The sequence below is a fragment of the Drosophila tropicalis genome, unplaced genomic scaffold (assembly GCF_018151085.1).
Source record: "Drosophila tropicalis isolate 14030-0801.00 unplaced genomic scaffold, ASM1815108v1 contig_158, whole genome shotgun sequence".
Lineage (NCBI taxonomy): Eukaryota > Metazoa > Arthropoda > Insecta > Diptera > Drosophilidae > Drosophila > Drosophila tropicalis.
This window is the reverse complement of record NW_027172602.1, coordinates 7941388-7965918: the sequence shown is the minus strand read 5'-3', so window position 1 is coordinate 7965918 and position 24531 is coordinate 7941388. Positions and strand designations below refer to the sequence as shown.

The window sequence follows — 24531 nt, the reverse complement described above, 5'->3', positions numbered from 1 at the left end:
AATTAAATAGTTAATCGATTAATTAATTCAAATATAACGGTTTTAACGCTCCAATTTTTAAATTTGAACATTGAAAGAAAAAAATTTTTAAATTGTTTTTAGTAAAAATGTTTATATGTTTTTATTTTATGAAATAAATTATTATTATTTACATTTGGAAAATAATGCACAAAATACAAATGAATATTGTATACCATTCATTTTTCTTTCTTCTACAAATTATGATACGTTACAATATATGTTTACAAATAATAATAATAATATTAAAAAAAAACAAAGGATGAATTTGTTCGAAATTGTGCAGCCAAACAAAATTAAAGAAAAAAAGATTGTAGAAAACAAAACTAATTTTTGTTTTGTTATTTTGTTTGCTGATTTATAGTAAATTCTGTTGCCGTTAATGGCACACGTACTACAATTACATACATACATATATATCGCATTTCAATATATAGATTTCTGTCATTGCATGCTTGTGAATTGGTCACGATGGACTGGGAATCAAACTCTTAAACGTTTTCCTTTTTGTTTTGTTTTTTTAAATTTCTCATTTTTATCTATCGATGCTATCTAGTAAATATTATATTATTATTAACCTGTTACATACACATATACATTTATGTAGGTGTGTGTGTATATTTATAACTATTATTGTGACTATGAGCAAGTCGATTTGGCTTGACGGGGGAAAATTGGCTTTTTCTCAGCTCTCAAGTCCAAGCTAAACCAAGTTGCACATAATTTGACTGCTGGGGGGTTTGCGGTAATGGGATGAGTTAAGGTAAGGAGGGACTGGGGTATGGGATTGGGTTAAGTAAGGGTGCTGTAGATTTCTGTGCTTGCATAATCAACATTTCTAAATTCATACAAAACTAATTAATAAAAAAAAATTTAACTAAACAACTTTTAAAATAAAAAACCCTTTGAAAAAAGCTTTTTCTGCTAATAAATATATGTCAAGTGTCGGTCATCAAACAATTTCGATATACAGATAAGTGATATGTGATCTGGGTAAGTGAAACTGACTTGTTCGAGAAGGAAATAGATTTTCTTGCTCTGACCAGGAATGTTGTTTGAAGCGGTCGAAAATGTCGTTAACAAACCGCATTTTGCAGCCCTGGTTTAAACTAAACTTATTTCTCATCTTATTCGAAATGAACAAAGTTACATACAAAAAAAAAAAAAAAAAGATTGCTACAATTATTCAAAACCTTTTTTGACATTGTTCTTTCGATGTTGCATTCTATATCTCACTCTCACACACACACACACAACAGACATACTCACACCCATTCATTCACACGCACATACACACAAAAAGGAATTGCTACAGCTACACAGATTATTGCCGCTCCACATTGATAGTGATAACCATGGTTGGTCAATAGTGTCCACCGCCACCTCCGCTGCCGCCGGCTCCTCCGTTGCCTCCACCACCACCACTGTGCCTATGATGATCACGTCTGCCAGCCGATTGATCCCGATCACGATAGTCGCCATTGCGGGAGCTGCTCTTGTGATGATGATGATGATGACGCTTCTTTTCGCCCTTCAGACACACATCGGAGACAACCATTTCGGAGTCATCGCGCATGCCATAGTTGTCGCGTCCGCATCTAATGGGATAAATATGAAATCAGAATGTCTTGTTTGTTTATCCCAACCACTTTCAAGATCTCTTACCTATCAAGATTCTCTCGAGAACGTTGCATATTGTCACGCAGATTATCGCGAGATCGGGTCATACTGGGTGGATCTAAGGTTTCCTTGCGGCGCAGGGCATTGTGTGAGCTATTCTTGGAGGCCGATTCGTGGAGATTTTCCCAAGCTTGGCGATAGTATCTGAAAAGTAAAAGAATAAATTTGATTACTTTAAATACTGAAATGCAGGAATCCCGAAATCGTAATATTACGTAACTCTGCTTGATTCTGAGATCTCAAAACTTTAAACTGGGTAACTGTATGCAAAGAACTGTTTATTAAAAGTACTTTCCTTTGACTCTAATGACACTTTACAACACTAAATGTGGACTCTTACCACTTTAACGTTATTTAGCAACACTCGTACTTCTCTAACTGATTCTCAACTGCACTTTCTTAGAACAATCTTACTTTATAACACGAAATTAGTTCCTACCTATTGAGACCATTGCGGGATCCTGAGGTGGAGCTATCAAAGCTAGCAACGGTATTGCAGTCTGGTGAGGCACGATGGCGATAGTGTTGGGTAGTGCGATTTCTAGGGATAAAGAAAGATAAACGATATTATTTAATAATTAAATGAAGACATGTTGGAAAATGAAAGATCAAAGAATATATTTAAAAGGGTTGTTAGTTACACAAGGGTTAATGACAAAGATACACACACAGACACACACATACAAAGGATAATGATACAAAAAGAGAGAAAGAGAAAACACATAAAGGAGCCCAGACGTGCATAAGAGACAGAGAGAAAGAGCGATAGAGAGAGAGAGAACTAGTTGAAGAGAGAGTCCCGTTTGTTTTTGGTGTACAAGTGTGCGTGTTCTCCACTAAGCCCCTCTCTCTCTTTCTTCCTCTGTGTGTGTGTGTGTGGGGTGTGGGTGTGTGTACATGTGCGTGTGGAATGAGAAAAATGAAACCGCAAAAACAAAAAGAGAGAGAGAGAGAGAGAGAGAGTGGGAGAAAGTGAGAGTGAGAGAGCACAGCATTCATTCTTGGATTAATATTTGGCAGCATTTTCTTTGACTGATTGATTGATTGACTGATGGATGTGGATTGTTGTTATCTGTTGTTTGTTGTTGGTGTGTTGTTTATTGTTGTTGTTGTTGGTAGGTGTTTTTTTGGTGTTGGTATTGGTTTTTTGGTTTCATTGACTTCTTACATTTATGTATTATGGCCGTTTGATTGACTGATTGACCGACAGACCGACCGACCGACTGACTGACTGACTGATTGATCGTTTGCTATTTTGTATGTTCTTTGTTTTAATTGCTTTTGTTTCAATTTGGTTTCATTTTCATTTCGTATCGAGTTGGTATCGGTTGTTCATCTTTGGCACACATTTTCGAGCAGGTAGTTCGTTTCAGTTTTAATTCGTTTCGATTCCACAATTACTCCTTCCCTTCTTCTTCTTCATCTTCTTGCTGATTGGGCTAGCTTTCGCTTCAATCCCGCGAATTGCTAAAGAGCCCGGCTCGTGCCTTATAGCCACGCCCATAACTACTAAATTCGCGCCTTCCCAATTTCTGATCATCGAACGGCAACGCCAGCACACTATACCACAACGAGGAAGTTGGCAACGCCGCCGATTGTGGATCACAGCATGTACTGGAACTGATGCTGCCATATCCCACCGAATTGGAGCCAAATATCCGCATACCCTTGCCACTGCATCTCGTCAATTGGGCTGTGGAGGCATAGCTAGTGGCACTAGTTGCCGTTGCTGTGGCATAACTGGGCAGACGATGAGTGGCTGTGGGTCGTGGTGGCGGCGGTGGGGCCGGACCACGTTGTCGGTACCTTTGCTCCAGTTGTTGTTGTTGTTGTTGTTGCTGATGATATGGCTTCTGCTGGTGTTGGTGCTGCTGCTGCGGATGTGGATGATGCGGATGCGAATGCGAATGCGGATGATGCAGATGCTGATGACGATGATGATAGTCGGTCAAGTGTTTTGCAATGTGCCGCCGTTTGCTGTTCGGGGTGCTGATCGTATGATTGATGCCGTAGCGAGAGAGAGAAGAAAAGAGAGTTGTACAACGAGAAAGAGATAGCGTTTCGATGCGTGTGTAGGTGGTCGGTTTGGGTGTGTGTCTCTGTGTGTGTGTGTGTATGTGTGTGTGAATCTGTTTTAGAGACTCTCTTCTTTTTCTTCTTCTTAGTGGAGGGATAACAAGAAATCACAGAGAGTGAGTGATAGGTAGATAGTTACAGAGAGAAAGAGAGAGATAACAATTAAAATTAAGAGAAAAGTGAAAAAGCAAAAAAAAGTGGGGCACATTTTTAACCCCCACAATTCTAACTCAATCCCCAAGGACATCCTTTCTCCCCGCCGCTGCTAACACAAAGATCGGGGCTCGGGGGGGACTCACCTTCGGACCAAAATCACAATGGTCGTGATGACAGCAGCCAAAAAGACAAAACCACCGAATGCCCCCAAAGCAACAATCGCACCAAGATTGAGTTTAGCCTCCTTGGTCTCCTTGCGATCGGGATTGTCGACAGCGAATGGTACATTGACATTGGGCGATTGATTCTGACGAATGTTGTTACTATCGGGTATCTCATTATCCTGCGGATGTGAGTTCTGTATAATTTGCTGTGTATTCCTGGTGGTAGTCTCCACGTTGGGACGATTCCGTGACAGGGTTGGAGCATATGTCGAAGGTGTGGGTGATGCAGCGGCTGGTGGTGCAGCTGTGCTCGGTGGCAATGCATAGGCGGGCGTGCTATTCGGTTTCTTCGGTATGAGGACGGGACGCACTGTGCGCCGCGGTGGGAATTCTTCGCGCACTGTTCCAGGCACTGGCACATTGATTTCCTCTTCGGAGTCGGCTGCAATTCGGATGGGATTAGTTCAGTATTCAAACCTAATAAGTTAGTCTACTTACATTCTCCATTGATCTCCACTTGTGGCGTACTAATGCTGGGATAGTTGGAGCTAGCTGTCGACACGGGACGATAAGCTGGCGTACGATTGGTGGTGGGGCTGCTGCTGCTGCTGCTGGTGCTTGTTATCTTGGGCCGGAATGGCGGTTGTGTGGCCAATGAGACGGGCACAGTTGGAGCAGCAGCTGTGGCCAAAGTTGTCGGCTCCAGCTTAATGCAACGCGGCAGGGCACTACTCCACTGGCCGGTGGCTAGACAAGTCAGCGAACGTGGTCCCTCCATGCGATAACCGGGTGGGCAAGTGATTTCCGCCTTGGAGCCATAGTAGGTGCCATTCGGAGCATTGATAATTGTGTTGTAATAGTTGCCCGGCAATGTGTCGCATTCCACAACTGCAAAAAAGAGTTCGATTAGCTATCAATCGACCCAACAGACGGACTAATCAACTTACTCTCGCAACGCGGTGGAGGTCCGTTCCAACGTTCATCAAAGTCACAAGTGAGCAAGGCTCGTCCAATCATCTCATAGCCCTCATCGCAGGTGTATTTCACCAGACTGAGGTAGCCCACCGTGTTGTTCAGAAGTCCATATGAGCCATGGGCAATGCTGGCCGGCAGGCCGCATTCAATATCTGCAAAGATTATTTAGAAATTGAAGAGATCCCACCAGAGAGACACTGCAAAAGGCGTCACTTACATTTGCATACAGGTGGAAACTCATTATAGAATCCTGTTTCCAGGCAGGTACGTGTCGCCGGTCCCACCAACAAATGATTGGCATCGCAACTGTATTTGATCTGGGCTCCCACTTCGTAGCCATTCAGGGCCACCATTGTCGAATTGGGTGGCTGTTCGGGACGTCCGCAAGTTTTTGGCTGATGTTGACAAATGAAATTCAAGAGCGTGTTGCAATTGGTATCGCTCCATAGCCAGCCCTTCGAGCCATCGAAGCGGGCACAGTCTTCATCGCCGCCGGGATGGCTCCAGAACGAGACGGTTAACTCATCGCCATTGACCCACTTCCAGATGCTGCGATCATTACCATCTCGCACCGCTCCCATCCAGTACTGAGAGCTGACATCGCTGCGATGACGTCGCCACAGTTCCCAGCTAATGAAGCCCTGCAGGGCTGGATTACTTTCGCTAATCAAAGTTCCGCCACGGGAGCGACAAAACGATAAGGCATCCAAAAAGTTCAAAGGCTGACGATTATAGAATATATAGCATTTGCCATTGTACGAGGCCAAGGCACCGGGTGGCTGATCCCGGAATGTGGGACAACGCTCAATGGGCAATGCCTGATCCGTGTAGACAAATGCCTCGCATATCGAGAGAGGATTTGGCGTGCTGTTCTCCAAATGCACACTGACAAAGGCACCCGGCATGGGTGGATTGCAGGGCAGGAACAAAGGTTGACCGGCCTCGAGGAGTCCAGTGAAACGATTACAAATTGGATTTGTTCCCAAATCAGGACGATTATTACCCACACGCACCACAATTGTTGCTGGTTTATTTCCTGTAAAACAATTAAATGATATTCCATGTTAAGTTCTCAAATAAACATTCATTTGGAAGTCCCTGAGACTAAATTTAGTCTCTCTGTTGAACAAACTGACCGAATACATAACTTGTTTTTGAAATAGAAAGAAAACCAACTACAGCCATAAATGTGAAAATATTTTCGGGAAAACCTTAAGAAAATTGAAATCTTTGAGCTTATTTTTGTCGGTTATTTGTTTGCGTATTGTTTGCTGGTGTTTTCTAGAAACGGTTTGTTATTTTGTTTCTGTTCGTCTTTGTGCTGCACCAACAGGTCAGTCAGGGTTCAGTCAAGTGAAAGTAATCATAAATTTTTGGGGCCTGCCAACGCGCCAACTGAGTCACTAAGTCGCCGCCAATGCCGATGCCAATGCTGAGTAGAGGCTAAAGCTGGGGAGCTGGAGAAGTTGATGATGTTGGTTGGGTTGGTGTTGTTGTTGGTGGTCGTCGCTGTCGTCACATAATATACACAATATAAAATCGGGCCCCAAAGACGATGCAGACAACGACAACAACCAAGATTTGCTGCTGTTGCTGCTGCTGCAAGTGAAAGCATTAGGAAAACTGGCTGGCTAGATGGCTGACTCTGGTTGGCAGTTTTTTGTTTTGTTTGTTTTCTTTGCATACAAAAAAAAGAGAAGAAAAACCCTTTTGACTCACTCGTCGTCGCCAGGTGAGGAGTTTTCTTCGTGCAGCGCTTGCCATTTCAATTCAATTTCAAACGAAACGAAACGATTGGCAGGCATGGGAAAAAAGTGCATTGAACCTGGCCACTGCTGCTGCTGCTGCTGCTGATGATGATGATGGGGGCCACTAGGCGAGAGTTTGGCTCACATTGGATGCCAGTGCCATTTGGTAAAACCAGGCATTATTTTCCCATACATTTGCTATGCAATTTGCTTAAAGCGTCTGTTTGTGTGTGTGTGTGTGTGGAAAAGGTGATGAAAACTTACCGCAACAGGATTTGCCGAAATCCAAACGCACCAATTGCACCATATAGGGTTCCAAGAGATTCACATACCACCATGGGGAACGTTCTGATTTTGTTAGCGAGCAGGTTTCCGGTGTAAAGAAGGCCGATGTGGAACCATCGATGGCCTTCTGTGGAGCGCCAGCGCCCTCGGTGGATATTTGCATGGGAGCCTTGCCAGCGGCCACATTGAGAACTACAGATACAAAAAACAAAAGATGAAAAAGTTGAAGTTTAAATTTGAATATGGATTGCCATTAGATTAGATGGGATCTCTCTCTGTGTCTTAATCTCTCTATGTCTCGCTGTGTGTGGGTTCTTTTGTCATTCAGCAGTCAGTCAGCCAGTCAGTCAGAGTCAATTGGTGGCTTTTTCAGTTTCCCACATTGGCCACAAACATCAAGGTCCAACAACACCAACTACGACAACGACGACAACTAATTGACCAAGTTAAGCCCTGACATGGTTTTTCACTCAGCAAACAAAGTTCTAGGGACCTTGTGGACGAGCTCACGATTAATTCCAACAAAAACAAAACAAAACAATAACCGAAAATTGAAAAAACAACAAAAAAAAAAAAAATGCAGATGAAAAACAAAAGCAAAAGTGAAATTTCTCATTGCTTAAACTTTTACTTGACTTGGGCCTTAATTACATTGCTACGCATTGAGATTCATTAATCAGATGCATCTGTCGGATAAAACCCAAACCCAAAGTCAAGTCGAGTCTCTCTCAGGCTGAGTTTGGCTCAGTTGAGTTCAGTTCAGCGGCTCATGACGCTTAAGCGATCACATCGTAAAACTGCTTTCTCCCACCGCATCCCCCTCTCAATCTGCTCTACCCACCTCCTTCTCCTTCTCCTTCTCCTCCTCCTCCTCTAAGCCAGCAGGTGCCTGCGATGCCAACTGTCGGCACTTTCGTTCTTTTGCCGGCATGTGTGACAAATGCTTTTAATTGCCTTTTAATTAAATTTCTATTTCTATATCTATTTGGTTTTTTCTCTTCTCTCTGTGTGTCTCTCGCTCTCGTTTTATTTTTGACTACCTGCTGTGTCATGACGAATACGAAACTCGAAACATAATCATCATCATTCAATTTGGCATTATATTTGGTACAATCGGTTGTCAGAGATCCCTGGAGGCTATGGGTCTCTTAAAATCAAAATCAGCCTCACCCAAACTGAAGAGACAAGTCTCTTTTGGGGTCTCTCTATCGCACTCTCTCTCTCTCTCTGTCTGTGTCTCATACTTTCTCTCTCTCTCTCTGTCTCCATTCGGTTAGCCCATGTAATTAATGAAAGACCTAAAGGGCAAATGCCTTTGAAGTTAAAGAAGTTAAAACTAAAGAATACGAATCTAAAATCTATTACATAAAGTAATTATCATAATATTTGTAAGATTTATAGCAGCCTATAAGATCATTTTTTAAAAACTTTAATGTTATACTAACTATTTGTCTTATAAGAATTAAAATGTTATATACTTGCATATTGTTTGCATCTTAAGTATTCAAAACAGAAACCAAATGTTTATACTCTCTTTCTTTCATCTTCCTATTTGCTTAATCCTTAGAACAAGTTAACATCATCCATTTGGGACAGGATTTAAGTAACTGATTGGTTAGGTTGTTGGCTGTTCTTGCACTGAATTGGGCTAAAAATTGTGGCTTATGTGATCGAAACATCTGGTGTTTGAAGCTCATTTAAGTTTCTGTTTGATTTGAATATAATTTGATATGAATTTAATTGAAAATCAAGTGAGAATTGTTTTCTTTCTGTGCAGCAAAACAATGAAGAAAAAACAGAAATGGGTTTAAAGGTAGTTAATTCTATTATTAACTTGGCCCACTGTCGGATCACGCTGCGTCATGGCTGCACCTTCGCCCCATCCAACTATTTGCCTCTTTCCATCTCTGTCTCTCTCTCTCTCTTTTCGCTTCATTCGTTCATTCATTAAATTCTATTTGTCTGCTCCGTTTATGTCAATCAATTTTGGGGTATTTTTTTTCCAGTTTTGTTTGTTTGTTGGCCGCATGGCGGAAGTGCATGTCAGTGCTATAGAAATTCATTTAGAATTATATATATTTTCTTTCCCTGTCTCACTACACATAGCCATCACCTGTCTCTGTCTTTCGCTCTCTTTTCGTGTTTGGGTGAATACCCAAAAAAATGAAAAAAAAAAAAAAACAAGCCGACAAAAAGTGGGTCAATTTGTGTGGCGAGTTGTTGGCCGTCGTTGATCGTTAACATTCTTCTTGTTGTTGACTCTACTACATCTTTAACTTCGATTCCCTCTCTCCTCCCTTTCCTTCTCACTCTCACACACACAGTCTCGCTGTCTCTGTTTCTGTTTGACTCGATTTGCTTATTGTGTTAATCATGTTTCACTTTTTAGTTCGCATTCACCACGACAACTTTTGCATTATTCCGCTGGGCTCTTGTGTGTGTGTGTGTGTGTGAAAATGTTTGCTTCGATTTGAGAACGCTTCAAATTTATAATGCTGCTATATTGTGGTGAAAGTTTCTTTGTGTGTGTGTGTGTGTGTGTGTGCGATAGGTGCTAATTGATTGACCAACAGCAAGTTCGTGTCTTAAGTCTTTCGTTTTTTTCATACAATTTTGAAAATATTTGTTTTTTTTTTTTCGCGTTTATTTTTTAGTCTTTTGCAAATATTATAAATTACTTACCACAAAATGGTATACCCTCCGGCACCCATTGACTTTTGTCGCACACACGTCGTGCGGGACCAAGCAGCTCGAATCCTCGCTCACAGCTATAGGAGGCAACAGTGCCCTGCGTTAGATTCGCATTCGAGAATACAACGCTACTGTGAGCCGGCGATCCAGGAAAACTGCAATCCGATTCTGTAAAACGAAAAACGAATTAAAAAAAACCAGAAAATATTTTTGGTGAAATCATCTTATTCTTGGCGTCTCTTGATTGGCAACTGATTTCTAATGCCATTTGATTGATTTCTTAATTAATGTTCTCAAATGGCAGTCCCACATTTCATCTATCTCCCAACGGCTACTCAATCATCAATAAAGTTCTTTCGACTCATCTAATATGAAAAAAACAAACGTATTGACATTGGGCTAAGCCTGGGAACTAAATTGAAAATAGACGGAACAAATACAAAAAAAAAAACTAATCATAGAAATTGCACACGGTATTCACAATTTTTGCATATCTTACAGATGCAAAAACATAGATACAAACACTTCATGAATAAAACTGTTGTGGTCGCTGGGGAGGGGGAAGCAGAAGGAGAATATGAAGGGGGAAACGCGCTCGCTTATATACAAAACGAGTAAGTAACAAAACAACAACAACAACGAATGCCAACTAAATTGATGGCTTTTTTCTATGCTTGACAGTTGCCGCTTGCTGCTGGTGCTGCTGCAGCTATTTTTCTCACGCTTTGCATTGACAATACCAACAACAGCAACAACAACAACCACAACAAGTCGAGAACATTTTGCAATCTTTGAATACCTAACATTTTTGACACACACACACAGACTCACTTAGCCAAGTGACCAAAGACAACCTCAGCACCAACAATAATGTTGCTAATAAAAAAAAAAACTGGAACGGAACTTGCCTAATTGTTCAACAGAAATTAAAAACAAAAAAACATAAACAAACTTTGCTGCCAACCAAAACTTAAGACTTGTTATTGTCCAATGACCAGTCTTTTGTTCCAGAGCAAAGAAAAAAGTGCAATTAATTATCAATTGATTGATAAATTTAAAGAATCTGCCTCAGCCTCAGGTGATAATCGTTTGCTTGTTTCGACAATGCGACTTGACTTGAAGTTGATCTTGTCAATTAACGTTATGAAATAGATTTGTTTGTCTTACTTGAAATTCTCAACTAGTTTTAGATGCATGGACTATGAATTATTAGGCGAATCAACAAAGAATCTTCTTAGGTTTATTTATGGATTATGGCCTGAGACCATTTAGTTGGCCATAGTGAGTAGCTATTATCTACTAGCTAATTGATAATGGTGAATAATTAACAGAACTTTTAGCATGGCATCTAGATCTATGCAAGTCCTTACTATTTTCAGTCGAATCTTTACATAATCAACTATAGAAGTTGCTAAGCTAGTGGACTAGGGAAGTTGTTGGAATGGAAAGGAATAAAAGTTTGAAAGATGAAAGAGAGAGAGAGGCTGGTAAATCATTAAAAATCGCTTGTACTAGAAGTATATGTATGTACATATGTAGCTCAACTGATGGTTTAGCTTCGACTTTGTAGTTGGTTTCAACTGCAGTCAAGACCACTCATCAGGTAACTAGTCGGCCAGTCAGGCATGCCATAAATGGTCGAATAACTGCAACATCATTTGACCAGTGCAACTTTCCAACTTCATGTAGAAGCAGCAAAAGCAACAGCTGCAACTCCATTAAATACAAACACAACAACGAACAAACAAACTTAAAAGCAAAAAAAAAAAAAAACCATGCTTTGCTCTCTTAAAGTTGTTGTTGTTGTTGCTGTTGTTACACATTTTCAGCAGTCGCAGCATCATCTTTCTTCTTCTTCTTCTTCTTAACTAAGCCAATCTTTGGCTCTTGGCTTCTTGCCTCTTATACAATCTCAATGCCAAATGCAATTTCATCATAACGGTGCCTTCTCCACCCCCTCCCCCCTGTCTCTCTCTCTCTCTCTCTCTCTCACTCTTACACTATCACAATGTGGACCCCAAACGAAATTAGTTCAGGCAAATTGCAACAGATATAGATATAGGTAAGATATAGTACATAAATAACAACAAAAAGAAAGAGAAATATGACTGAGTCATTTGTCACGCAAATTAAGAAATCAAGTTCATGAAACATTGTTTTTCTTTTCAATTTCAGTTTCAGTTACCAACAACAACAACAACAACAACAACAAAATCAGAAACAAAATTACCCTAAAAACAAAAAGAAGGTAAGTAGGAAAAAGAAGAAGCAACTTCCAACTCCCACGCTGAGCACACGAAAAAGAAGAAGAAGAAGAAGAAGATTGCCCAAGGCAACCATGCATGAACAATGAATGAATGCGACTTGATGCGGGTTTGAGTTTTTGATGATACACTCGCTACTTACACTTACATAGACTTCAAGACTTCAAGACAAATCGTGGAAGGAGGGTCACAAATGGAGATGAGTACGTGAGCGGGACGGAAATGCACTTCCTTGATGTATGCAAAACGTTATTAGGCGCCAATATTAAGCCACACGTTCACATCAATATAATTTCTATATAGACAAATCTCTGAGATTGATACTGAACAAAATAGGAGCAACTCATGATTGAAATATTCAACTACTCTTTCAGGTCAATAAAGTTAAACGTGATTAAATAGAAGGGACATTTTGTTCTTCTGCTTCTGATTTGGATATATATAATCTATAAGTTTTATTGTAGATGTTTGTCAATTTCTTCTTTTTTCGTGTCTTATCCGTTTAATTTCACGGTATCTTCGCTTGTCTCCATCTCTTTGAGTTATGCTACACTATGCTACATATGTGTGTGTCTCTCTGTGTCTCTGTGTGTGTGTATGATGTTGGTAGGTACTTCTTCCATATGGCGGCATTAGTACTGAGGTTTTTTGTTTCTGTACTTGTTGTTGTTTGCTTTGCTTTCATTTGCTTTCTACGTGCGCGAACTAAGTGAAAGTGATACCCCGCATACACACACACACACACAAACACACACTCACACATAGACAGACATTCGGACCTACACACACATAAATTACATTGACAAGAGCAAGAGCAATTTGTACAACAATATTATATTATGCAGACGGAATATTCATTGTGCGATAAAAATCATATAATAATCATAATAACCGTTATAATTTCCAACTTGTTTTGGACATGGTCCGGTTCGGTTGTTGCTGTTGTTGTTGTTGTTGTAACAAATTGTCCATCAACGCCTTGGTCTTTTCTTTTGTTTAACATTAACATTTTTTGCTTCGGCTTTGTTACCATTTCTATGGGATTTGATTTGAACAAAAATTCGAATTGTTGTGCCAAAAACAAAAAATGGAAAAAAAAATCAACGTGAAAATGAAGAACAGGAAAGCGAAAGCTTTCTTTAATTAGTTAGTTGTCATTTATGTTAAGTAAACGAAAGTAAATGCTAAAGTTAACAAAAATTGCATTAAATGTGAGTTTAGGGAAAACTTTATGAAATAAACTCAACACGATTTTAGGAAAATTGATTAATTTCTTAAGCCCACATAAAATTTGTTTAATAATAAGGTGTTTGTTGGGGGGTTGGGGAACAAAAATGCAGCATTACATAATATTTCCAAAAAAAAAAAAAAGAAATCTGACAGAAACTTGATTAGTCCATTGGTATGCAGTTGGCATAGTCTGTTGCAACTTTCTACAACAATAACAGCAGCAGCAGCAGCAGCAGCAACACCAACAATTAGTGACCCAACCCAAAGTCGAGCTAAAGCCACCACAATCCGCCGCCCCACCCCTCCCTCAAGTCGGCCAGCAGTTCTCCAATTGGTTGAACAACATACACAATGTCTGCAATTTGCGTATGGCGGCTAATTTCATTTTAAATGCGCAACGTCAAGTGCACAAGTGGAAATGACAAAAGAAAAGACAAAGACCCATGAAGACCACAATGGTGTTGAATGTGCAGATGCATTGCTGTTACCTCTTCCCCTTCCCTTTGCTTATTTGCTTCAGTCTGGAGGCTACAGCTTTAGCCTAATTGTCATGCGAGTAAGGTAAAGGTAGACAAAGTCTCTCTACATAAATGAGGCGCAAATAGTTAAAGTTATGTGGTGTAGAGTGGTGGTTAGTGAGACAAAAAGGGGGGAGGACTCCAACTGCTTTCTTTGTTCATAGTGAACTGCTTGCTGCTTGACCCAGGCGCTAATTAAAGTTGTAAAGATGCAGCCAATGGAAGTTGCGGGATGGGTAAGAGAAGAAGTTGCCGCATAATTGTGCCAGAGGAATTGCTAGGGAGTCGTCTTCTAGAGGCATTTGGTAGGCGTCATGCGCTGATTGCCAACCGCCCACGCTTCGACGACCGACTGTGGCTTCCTACTTCATTCCTATTCCGCCTACTCCTCCATGATCTGTTCTTGCCGCTTCAATTACGAAATTGAAAAGTGCAAGTGCTTGTAAAAAACAAAAACAGAAATAACAGAAACACTCAATTTGATGACCCAATTGCGATAGCTGAGCTTTGTCTTCTGAAGAGATCGTTAGATCAAGTGAAAATTTTACAACTTACGCTTTTCCCTTTTTTCCCTTTTCTCCTTGGTTTTTTCTTTTTCTTTTGATTTTGATTTTGTTTCTGCTGTTGTTTGTTTCGTAGTTTTCTTTTGGCTTAGCGGGGACTTGGCTTAGCAGATGATTCATGTTAAATAATTTCAAGTTTTGACTATGGAAAAGAAATTTGTGTTGGCCTGGTCGAAAACGGTGTTTTTTTTTTTTCGGACCGTTAGCCTATTCCAGGTGCCTATCTTCTTAATGAAGAGACGCTGCAGATGCAGATGAGAATGATGATGTTCATAATGATCATGTCGGTTGTCGGTTGCCGTTTTGAGGCTGATTGGTTTTGGATTTACATAAATTGGCGCTTGACTTGACCAGTTTGTTTTGTCTTTTTTTTTTGGTGTGTGTGTGTGTGTGTGACTCACGCAGCTTCTTCTTAGCTTTTTTTTTTCATGTCTTTGTGTATTCTGCTTCCTATGGTTCATCTCTTTTCATCTTGTGGCTCTGTTTCGTCTTCTTCTGTGTCTTTTGACCCAGTTAAGAGTGTAGTAGCTTGGTGCTACGAGTTTGACTCTGAGTTGGAGTTGAAGTTGGAGTCGGAGTTGTCGGCGAATTAGTAGAACCTCGTTAAAATGCATTTCGCAAGTGTTTCGCTTGTGTTTTTTCTCTCTTGTTTTTGCGCAATAGATGCGCCTTGTTAAGTCAAATGAAACTTTTTCAATGTTTTGTTTAGTTGCCTTTTTATCTTCTTCTTCTCGGTTTTCGTTATTTTTTTTTTTTTTTGTAAGTTTGTTGCCTAAGTCTTTTGATTTGAACTTCCGCTAATGCTTGGCCATTTGCTCAAAGGCAATAAAATTAAAGGCATATTCCACTTTACTACCAAAAGAACAATTGGCTATAATAACAACAGACACTTGTTTGGTTTGAAAAATATTTTTTTCTGCTCAAAATTTGTTTGGATATAATCTTAAAGTTGGCCCTTAGCAATTTTAGAATGTCTTTGAATGAATATTTAGATATTATGGCTTAAAAGTTCATCGAGTTCATTCAAATTCATTCAACTTGTAATGGATAAAGTTTAAATATTTAATTTGATTTACACACTAATTGAGTAAACAATTTCAGGTAGGGCATCAAAGTGGTCGTATATTATAGTATAGAGTACCTATAATGATTTTATTTATTTAGGTTTTGTTTTTTTTTTTCATTATGCGTTTCATTGCTTTGCCTTTTAGAATTAATTGCGCATAAAAATTGCCCATCATGGGCATTAAATGAGACATCAAAAGAACGTCTACCACAACACACACACACACACACGCACACATGCATGAGCACACATGAGAGGTGTGTGTGTGTGTGTGTGTCTGCTGTCTATGCTTCATGAGTGGGTCTTGTCTGTAAGTTGGCATGCTAAAAGCTGCTAAGCGTATTAAATAAACATGCGCTCTGACTTGACTTCTCATTTATGTAACGGTACGCACAACAACAACAGCAACAACAGCAACAACAATAAATTTCAAGCGTAAACAGTTACGTAAAACAACAATAACAACAACAACAAGTTGATAGAACTAACAATAACAACATTAACAGCAACAACCAGATAAAGAAGAAGAAGAAGAAGAAGTCGAGCCGCTGGCAACATGACAATGACAGCATCAAGCATCGACAACGCGATCCACCATCATTCCCCCCTCTCACCATCTCTCTCTCTCTCTCTGCCACCAAGTGGCAGCATCTTTCACCTGATGACAACAGGGTCCATGTCTATAATATGTCTTTCTCGTTCTTCTTTCTTAACAATTTCTTGATATCTCGCTCTAAGCTTTTTATAACAGGTTCGATATGATTTTGCGGCACTTTCTGCCGCAAAGGAAACGCTTGATTGCCGCCGCTGCCGCTGTAACCGCTTCTCTCAAAAGCAAGGCCAAGCAACGGCAATCGATTCAAACAAACAAAAAAAAAAAAAAAAAAGACCAAGAAGAAAAAGAAGTGGAGAGAGAGAGAGACTATCGACGACATTGACCGACGACGACGACGACAACGGCGACTATCGCGGGTATTGGATGTTGGGTAGCTGGAACTGAAGCTGAATCTCAAGCTGGATGCCCAGTTGACCGCATTCCAAGCACACACAAGCCACCACACACAAATCAATGTGCAAGCTGTAGAAAAGTGTTGCTGGCGGCAATGTATTTATTTATGTTTTTTTTTTCTTCTTCTTAGTTTTTGCACACCAGCAACAGTTGCTGTTGTTGCTGCTGTTGTTGTCGTCCTTCTCTCTGACACTAACTGGGTCAGCACTCAGCCCAAAAGCAAGTTGCTTGCTTGCGTGTGTCTGTCTGTCTGTATGTCTGTCACTTGCCAGAGCAGCTGCTGCTGCTGCTGCTGCAGCCAAACACCTGCAACATCAGCAACATCAAAGTATTTCAGTTTACTGGCTCGTGCTATGGCACAGTCACAGTGAGCACTTATTGTTGAGTGCTTACTGTACTTGCAGCAGTTGCCTAATTTTTTTCGTTTACCTTTTGTTGCTGCTGCTGCTGCTGCTGCTGCTGTTGCTGTTAGCATTTATTTTTGGTGTTGTCCGCCTAATTTGTAAGTTTGTGAACATTTTCAATGCTATGCGAAGATATTTTTGTTGTTGTTGTTTTTTCTTCTTCTTTCCATTCAGGTTAATCTGCTTGAGAACAGCAGAAAATGGAAATGAAGAATAGTTTAAAAAACAATTTGCATAAAACTTAAAAGAAGAACAAAAGGAAAAACCACCATTTTGTCTATAGACACTAAATCAAATAAACTTTTGTCGACTTTCTTTTTGTGTTCATAAGAAAATCTCCAACCAAAAAAATAATAAAAAACAATTTTGGAATTTTTGTCAACGCTGCTGCTGCTGCTACGATATGCAAATGGGCCAACAAATAATAAAAGGTGGACCCAAAAAAGAAAAAAAAACAACAAAAAACAAATAGACAAAGTCACACAGACTGCGTTACCAAGATAGAGAGAGAGAGAGAGAGAAAAGACAGAGATAGACAGATTGGATTTCCCTTTAGAAATCTCAAGTCATTTTAATTTAAAATGAAAAAAAAGAAATATATTTGGAATTTTGTCTAGTTTTACCGCTAGCCAAAGACTTTGAGAGATCCCCCCACTCCGGAATGAAGATTACGAAACTCGAATGAATTGAAATCTTTTTGGCCACAGCAGGTGGATACAGTCGGTTGCAACAAGATATAACTGTAGCTTGTTTGTAGTTATTGATTGGTCAAGAGAGAAAGAGGGATAGAGAGAGAGATCAGCAAACACTTCCGATTGCCTTTGTTACCATTGTCTTAAGGCCAGAAGATATGTATAGATAAGCCAGAAGTAAAGTCATTGAACTTGCATCATCATCATCAACATTAACGAACAGAAGATGATGATGATGATAATAGCGAATAAAGCCAAACAATGCAAAACGGCAAATTGCAATTTCTTGCTTGTCTCTTTCTTCATTCCCTCCAACAAGTTGTCTGCCATTATCCATCCTCTAATATATGTTTAATGATTATAAATATCAAAAAAAAAAAAAAAAAAAGAAAACTAATATTAATATTGCAAAAATTAACGTTATGCTCAACAACAACAACAAGCCATGTTGATTAACGTAATTCAAGCAATGAAAATTGGTTTCATTTAAATAACATTGAACTGTTTGCATAAATTGAGCGGAAGACTAAAAAAACTATAGGAAAAACTATAAACAAATTAATGGAAAATTTAGCCATAATTTTGAGAGCAAATTTAAGAGGGTTACGTTTCCACAATATATACGAATTATGTCTTAATCTCTGTCTTAGTCTCTGTATAAGACACGGAGATACGAGCCAAGAACTCGAGCTATTATAAGAAGGAAATCCAGAAGTTTGTAAGGATATATATAGATAGATGTGGAATAGTTTTGACTTAAGTCAATAAAGTTTCTTAATTTTTAATTTATATACACATTTTTAGTTAGCTAAAAACTTTATAAGTTTTGGTGAAAGTTTTGTCAATTTTTAGCAGATAGTTTGATTCATTCGTTTTTGGCCAAAAGTAATCAATTAGTTATATGATTCTATACTGGAGGATAGTTGGGTGTGTCTACAACAACATTCCATTCAAACTCATCTCAATTCCTCCCATGGTTGATTATCATCTTCATCATCGTCATTATTATTATTATGATTATCGCATAAATTTCAATCAACTTGTTTTTGGGTTGGCCAACAGCCACCTACAACTTCTACTACTATTATTATTGCTAACTGCCGTTTGATTCCTCCTACTCTTCTGCCCCTCTAGAGAGCAAGGTTTGGGATTTTGGGACGTGAGCGTTTTGAATTGTCTTTGAATATAAATGGCATTGCGGACTGCAGTTAATATAAACTACATACTTTTCCACACTTGCAACTTTCGCATTTGCTTGTGTGTGTGTGTGAGAAATTTTAATGTCATAGTGAAAATGTTTGAAAAGTGAAACTAACGTCTCTAATAAATAAATGAAATTGTTTGCTATTAACAACGCATTTAAATGCCAGCTATGCCACCGCGTTAGGATAGGATAGGGAGAAGAAAGAGTCACACAAGGTGTAGCAAATGTTGAGCAGAATTTATGCGACTTGCTGGTTTATGATTGTCTCTCTTTCTCTTTCTCTCTCTCTCTCTCTCTCTCTTTTTTCTCACTCTTTTTAACTTTAATTAATTGTAATATATGTACCATTGTTGCTGGTGTTGCAGTTGCCATTTTGGAATGGCAACAAATTGGCTTCTGTGATTCACGACGATTCCAATGCCGACAACAATTGAAATTGTTATTAATAATTGCTTTGTTAATAACTTTAAATACTCGAATCCAACATCGTGTGTGTGTGTGTGTGTGTGTGTGTGTGTGTGTGTGTGTGTGTGTGGAACGCGTTGGCTGAATGTATTGCGTTTCGTCACTTGGCCCCAAAAAATCAGCAAATTGCCATCAAATATTGAACCGAACAACCAATTGAAAATGCCTTTTGAGACACTTTCATTTTGAAGCTTAAAAGATGTGTCGGGGTCATTGCAATAATAAAAATTTTAAATGTTCATCAAACGTCGTTAAATATCATCGGACGTCGGGGTTACCAATTCAAATTATTTAATGGGAAAATTATTATTTGCCAGAGAATTCACACACAAAAACAAAAATAAAAACTGGAACATTTTGTAAATTTCCGTTTGACTGTGCACACCTTTAAAAACACCTAACAAACAACAACAAACTTATCTTATTACATAAAGAAACTGTTGACAGTTTGGTTGGCAAAACTTTTAACTCGGGATGTTACAATTGTCACCCGCATCATTCACATAATTCTCATGGGCTTAATGACTTTTGGATGAACAAACAAACAAACATTAAACAAAATGTGGTTGGACAAAAGTAAAAGTAAATACAAAGATGAGTATATGAGTATGAAAATCTCTCTCTCTCTCTCTCACACTCTCTGACTCTGTGAAGGTCTCTTTTGCAATTTACCCACGCATATTCAACTAGGATTTTTTCTTCCTACTTCCTTGTTAGATCTATGTCGCTTTCTCTATCTCTTTCTTTAGCTGTCTATAATGTTATGTAAACTCGACCACAGCAGCAGCAGCAGCAGCAACAGCAGCCACAACATAATGATTATTGCCATGCATGCGTGCACCGAGCCATTGCCACGCCTATGCATTAAACGCCCTTATATTTGTATGTATATACATATTTGTGGTTCGGTTCATTGTGCAAAGCAACAGCGAAAGAAACGAAAAAAGAAAAGATACATTGAAAACAAACTACAAGATACAAAAGGTATCCATATTATAACTATATGAAGTTTCGCATTGCAATTAAACGTAAAACTTCCGCAATTTGTTGCTGCTGTTGCTGCTGCTGCTGATGATGATGATGAGGAGTTGGTCATACATCATGCAGATACAGATAGATATTTATACATATATATATATATTAATGTACATATATCTGCAGGTATATATGAACGTATATACACATGCCAATTAGCCGCTAATTTTGCTTCTTTCTTTCTGGTCTCTCTTACTTTTACTTTTTACGTTTTATTGTCATCAACTTTCCCAGCATCATTTTAGTTGTTTATTTGTTTGTTTGATTTGTTTTGCATTGCGGAGGCTGATGCTAGAAGATATCATACGTTGGGACCTATTGGCCCTAGGCAACGCATTTGATGGGGAAACGTTGAGGAATAATATATATAATGTAATGACTATAAATTTAAGGTCTTTTCTATAAATAGAATTTACTTCCTTTTGTACTTTTTGCTTAATTTTCTATTTTCAACTTTAATTTTGTAAATGTCTTTTACCTTATACTTTTATTTGATTTATTCTCTCCTTCTATCTCTCCTTTTCTTTTGCTTTTAACTTAATTCTATTTATTGAGTCTATCAACAATTCACATTTCTCTCTCTCTATCTTCATTGTCTTTTTGCAATTTTTCATTCTATCTTATGCATTCCTCCTTCTTACTTAAGTTTAAGGTGGCTTCCTCTTGCGTGTTCTCTTTGGCCTAGTAATTTGAATCGAATGCCACGTGCAGAGGAGGTAAAGGAGGAGTTAATATGTAATCGGATCTATTCTTAAGCAGGTGTTGAACAGGTGACGTTCTATTTTTGCATTTGCCTTGTCTTCTTCACGTGTCTTTGCCTTCGTTTTGCTGCCACGTGCAAAAGGCAAGTTTGTTGCCTAAGTCTTTTGATGTGGCATATATTTCTTTTCTCTCTCTCCCATTCTCTGACCCAAACAAACATCCGTTTCCTGACCAAATCGGCGCCTCCCCTTCACCTATATATATGTATGTATATATGTGTGCATAAATGATCTCATTTTTGATTCTTGTTGTCGCCTATATCCCACGAAACAATTAACAGGCAACAACAACAAGTTGACCGATAAAAATAACACAAGCTGACCAAACACTTGACTCGGAACTGGGTCTGGTTGCTCGGTTCTCGGTGCTGGGCACTGGGAACGTGGGAAAACAAAATGCACTGAAACCAGAAACGGAAATCCAAAAAACAAAAACAAAAAAAAAAAACACACAAAAAAAAAGGCAGCAAAAAAATATATGCAAAAAATGTGAAAAAGAATTTTCGTTTTTAAGGTGTGGCAGCAGCAGCAGCAAGAACAACTTTAGCCGATCCGAAAATGGGTGATGAAAACAGGCAACAACAAGTTGCAACAAGAGACAATTTGTTTTTCCTTTTCTTTTTTGGAAAATCCTAATAATACTCTGACCACATAATGTTATACATGAATATAAAATGCACTTGGCTGAAATCCTCCAAACGAAACTTTATAAAAGTCTTTTATGTCATGAAGTTGCTGGAAAAATCTATTAAAACATTTGAGAGCTTTAAATCTTACTAACAACTGACAATTATTTAGTCAAATGAATTTAAGTGTTAAAATCCTTTCTATTTGTTGAGCAAACTATTTGAAAACTCTCTAAAGAAATTTCTTTCTATAATTGAAAACGATCAATGACAAATCAGGAATTTAGAAACTTAAATTTTGATTGCAAAAAGAGAGAACCAGGAAAGTATATACCTATACTTGAGTTGCTCGTCGATCTAAGACTTTGCGACCCACTAAAGTATGCAATAATTCTGCTGGGAAACAAATTGAAAAGTTGTCATATATGAGTTGTCTTTAACTGCCGGCTTGCTACTTAATACCAATTGGCAATTAACAGGGATAAGCACTTTAATGAGTGTTACTTAGCGCTTGCAACCCCCTAAAGTATGCAATGGCCTTGCTTAAAGTCTATATATTCAACATTTAAGATGCCAAAGGGAGTTCAGAAGTCGTGGCAAATAGATTAAACATGGCGAATTTCCACAATTTCGTGTTGTTCTTTCTGCTTTTTGTGTGTGTGTGTGTGTGTGTGTTTTTTTTTTTTTTTTTTTTGTCGTCGTCGTCTTTCGCTTGACACACTCACCTATATTCTGCGCTTGCGCCAACGCCAACGCCACCAGCAGCGGCAGCAACAACTGCGTGCCTTGCATTGTTGTTGCTCTCTCCCTCACTCACTCACGGTGTAACTCTGCTCTCTCTCTCTCCCTCTCACTTGCTCGCTCTCGTTGCGGCTTATTCGTAAGGCTTTTCGTTGGTTTTTGAGGATCTCTTGCTTTAGTTTACGATTTTTGATTTTCCGCAATTGATTTTCACTGTTTTTGCATGTGCACTTGTTTCAACCTTACACAGGTTGCAGGAGACATGAAGGAAGAAAACTGACAAAAAAAAACTAAAAAATCTTTCAATTTAGAATTCGAAAAGCACTTGGTTGACAAAAAAAAAAAAAAAAACAGATTAACTAACACACACGACTTTCTTTTATGACGATTTTTAAATATTTTTTGGTTATTTAATTTATTTATTTACCAATTTTGTTGATCGGTAATGATTTGTTGTTTTTCTTTTTGTTTCAGTTATCGTTTCGGCTTGCCGTGGCCACGAACCGTACGCTTGGAGCTCTGCAGTTCAACTGAAGTCAAAGAAGTTTCAAGTTACTGCACGTAAACCAAAAATTTCTGCTAAGCTTTGGGGCCGAGCGAGTCACACGAACGAACTAGCGAACGAACGAACGAACGAACGAACGTCTTTCACTTTACTCTCTCACTCGAGTGCGCGCTCTCTCTCACACTCTAACTATCTTGATGTGTGTCTTTCTTTCCCCTCGTTAGATAGATAGTTCGAGGAGTAAGCTCGGCTTGAACTGTTGTCTGATGCAGCTGAAAAGCAACTGAAAATTCATTGCGTTAGGCGTCTTGTAAGAGGCGGCGCTTGACTTCTTCTGTCGCCGACAATCGACGCAGCGACGACGCGACGCTGCACACTTGTTGCCTGTTGTTGCCTGCTGCTGCAGGTAGAAGGCTTTTGGCAAGTGCAGAGACGAGACTTCCCTCTCCCACCCGTTACCCTGGTCAATGGTGTTCAATATATATGCTCTTGTGCTCCTTGTATTAGGGCCATCCATCAATGGCAAATCTACAGACTACTTTGATCAGCTTCTAAAACGGTAATTACAACTAATACAGGTTATGCAACTGTTGCTCCAACTTCCACTACGACTTTGACTTTAACTTGGACTCTAGCTTGATTGGTGTGTGTGTGTGTGTGTGTGTGTGTGTGGACCAATTTAGTTGTTTTTTTTAGAAATATTCCAAGATCCAACTCAAACTTGGTCAATTCATTGCCACAAAACGTTGCACAATGTGCATATAAACTTGCTTTATTCCATAAAAATATGTGTACATTTGCATGCCACAGATCTCTGAGCCATGCCAAGCCAAGCCAAACCAAACCAAACCAAACCAAACCGAAGACGTAGAACACAAATCGTCGAGGTGGAAGTAAGCCAAATGGTCAGCAAATTGGAGCATCTCATTGGAGGAATCGAGTTGAAGTTTCAGTTGCAGTTACAGCCGGCACAGCATCAGCATTCCAACTGGGTTTCTGTTTGATTCTGTTTTTTTGCTTTTGCTTTGGGTGGCCAGCCAACGCATAATTTGTGTGACACAAGTGGGCCAAATGGCAGAAAACCATAGAAAAAGAATGCACATTTATGTATGTAAATATGTCTGTTGGACAAATCTTAAGAAACAAACAAAAAAAGCATTGCAAAAATAATGACCCAAGAGGAAATGGGGATTGCCGCTAAGCAAATGTTGAATAAATTTTAATATTTGAGTTCGTGTTGCATCTTCTAGAGATCTGCCACTTGGGATTGAGATCTCCCAATGCTTTGATTTTCGAATGCGAATTAAACTAAGGGGAATCAGAAGATGTCCTTGTGTCTATGCTTATTCTATATTGCATCTTAATCTGTAGCAACTTCATAAAAGATAGACTAGACATTGAATGGCTTTATATATGTAGTTGCAAGTGATTATAAATTAGTAAAGAAAATGTTTGATTCTAGTGTCTCTGAGCTTAAGTTACTCCTAAGCTTAAAGATATTGATGGTCGATATTGGGAATAGGATTCACTTCTAAAGTGCCCCTCAAAGTATGCAATATGCTGGGAAATTATTCAATACATAAATCTATAACTTTTCGTATGCCTTGTAATTTAACAAGATAATGTTTGCTTCGAAGTTCTTCGAGCTCTTTAAT

At 39.0% G+C, this 24531-nt stretch overlaps 1 protein-coding gene across 1 annotated transcript; it reads right to left on the bottom strand.

Moving 5' to 3' along the window:
- Nucleotides 1-375: 375 nt before the first annotated feature.
- On the bottom strand, nt 376-23140 carry LOC137586545 (uncharacterized). Its single transcript, XM_068302630.1, has 10 exons — nt 22356-23140; nt 9785-9961; nt 7082-7294; nt 5287-6105; nt 5042-5221; nt 4593-4982; nt 4074-4536; nt 2138-2239; nt 1684-1842; nt 376-1616 (listed from the first exon to the last, which is right to left on the bottom strand). Exons 1-10 carry the CDS (start codon nt 22420-22422, stop codon nt 1382-1384), a joined length of 2805 nt encoding a protein of 934 aa, XP_068158731.1. The 5' UTR covers nt 22423-23140; the 3' UTR covers nt 376-1381.
- Nucleotides 23141-24531: the final 1391 nt, after the last annotated feature.

Bases quoted from the DNA above. Each gene is read 5' to 3' on its own strand.
- LOC137586545 (XM_068302630.1), bottom strand. From the start codon at position 22,422: ATGCAAGGCACGCAGTTGTTGCTGCCGCTGCTGGTGGCGTTGGCGTTG. The intron at 9,962-22,355 runs GTGAGTGTGTCA...TTCGTTTTACAG, and splicing joins GGCGCAAGCGCAGAATATAG to AATCGGATTGCAGTTTTCCT. The intron at 5,222-5,286 runs GTAAGTGACGCC...TAATCTTTGCAG, and splicing joins GTTTCCACCTGTATGCAAAT to ATATTGAATGCGGCCTGCCG.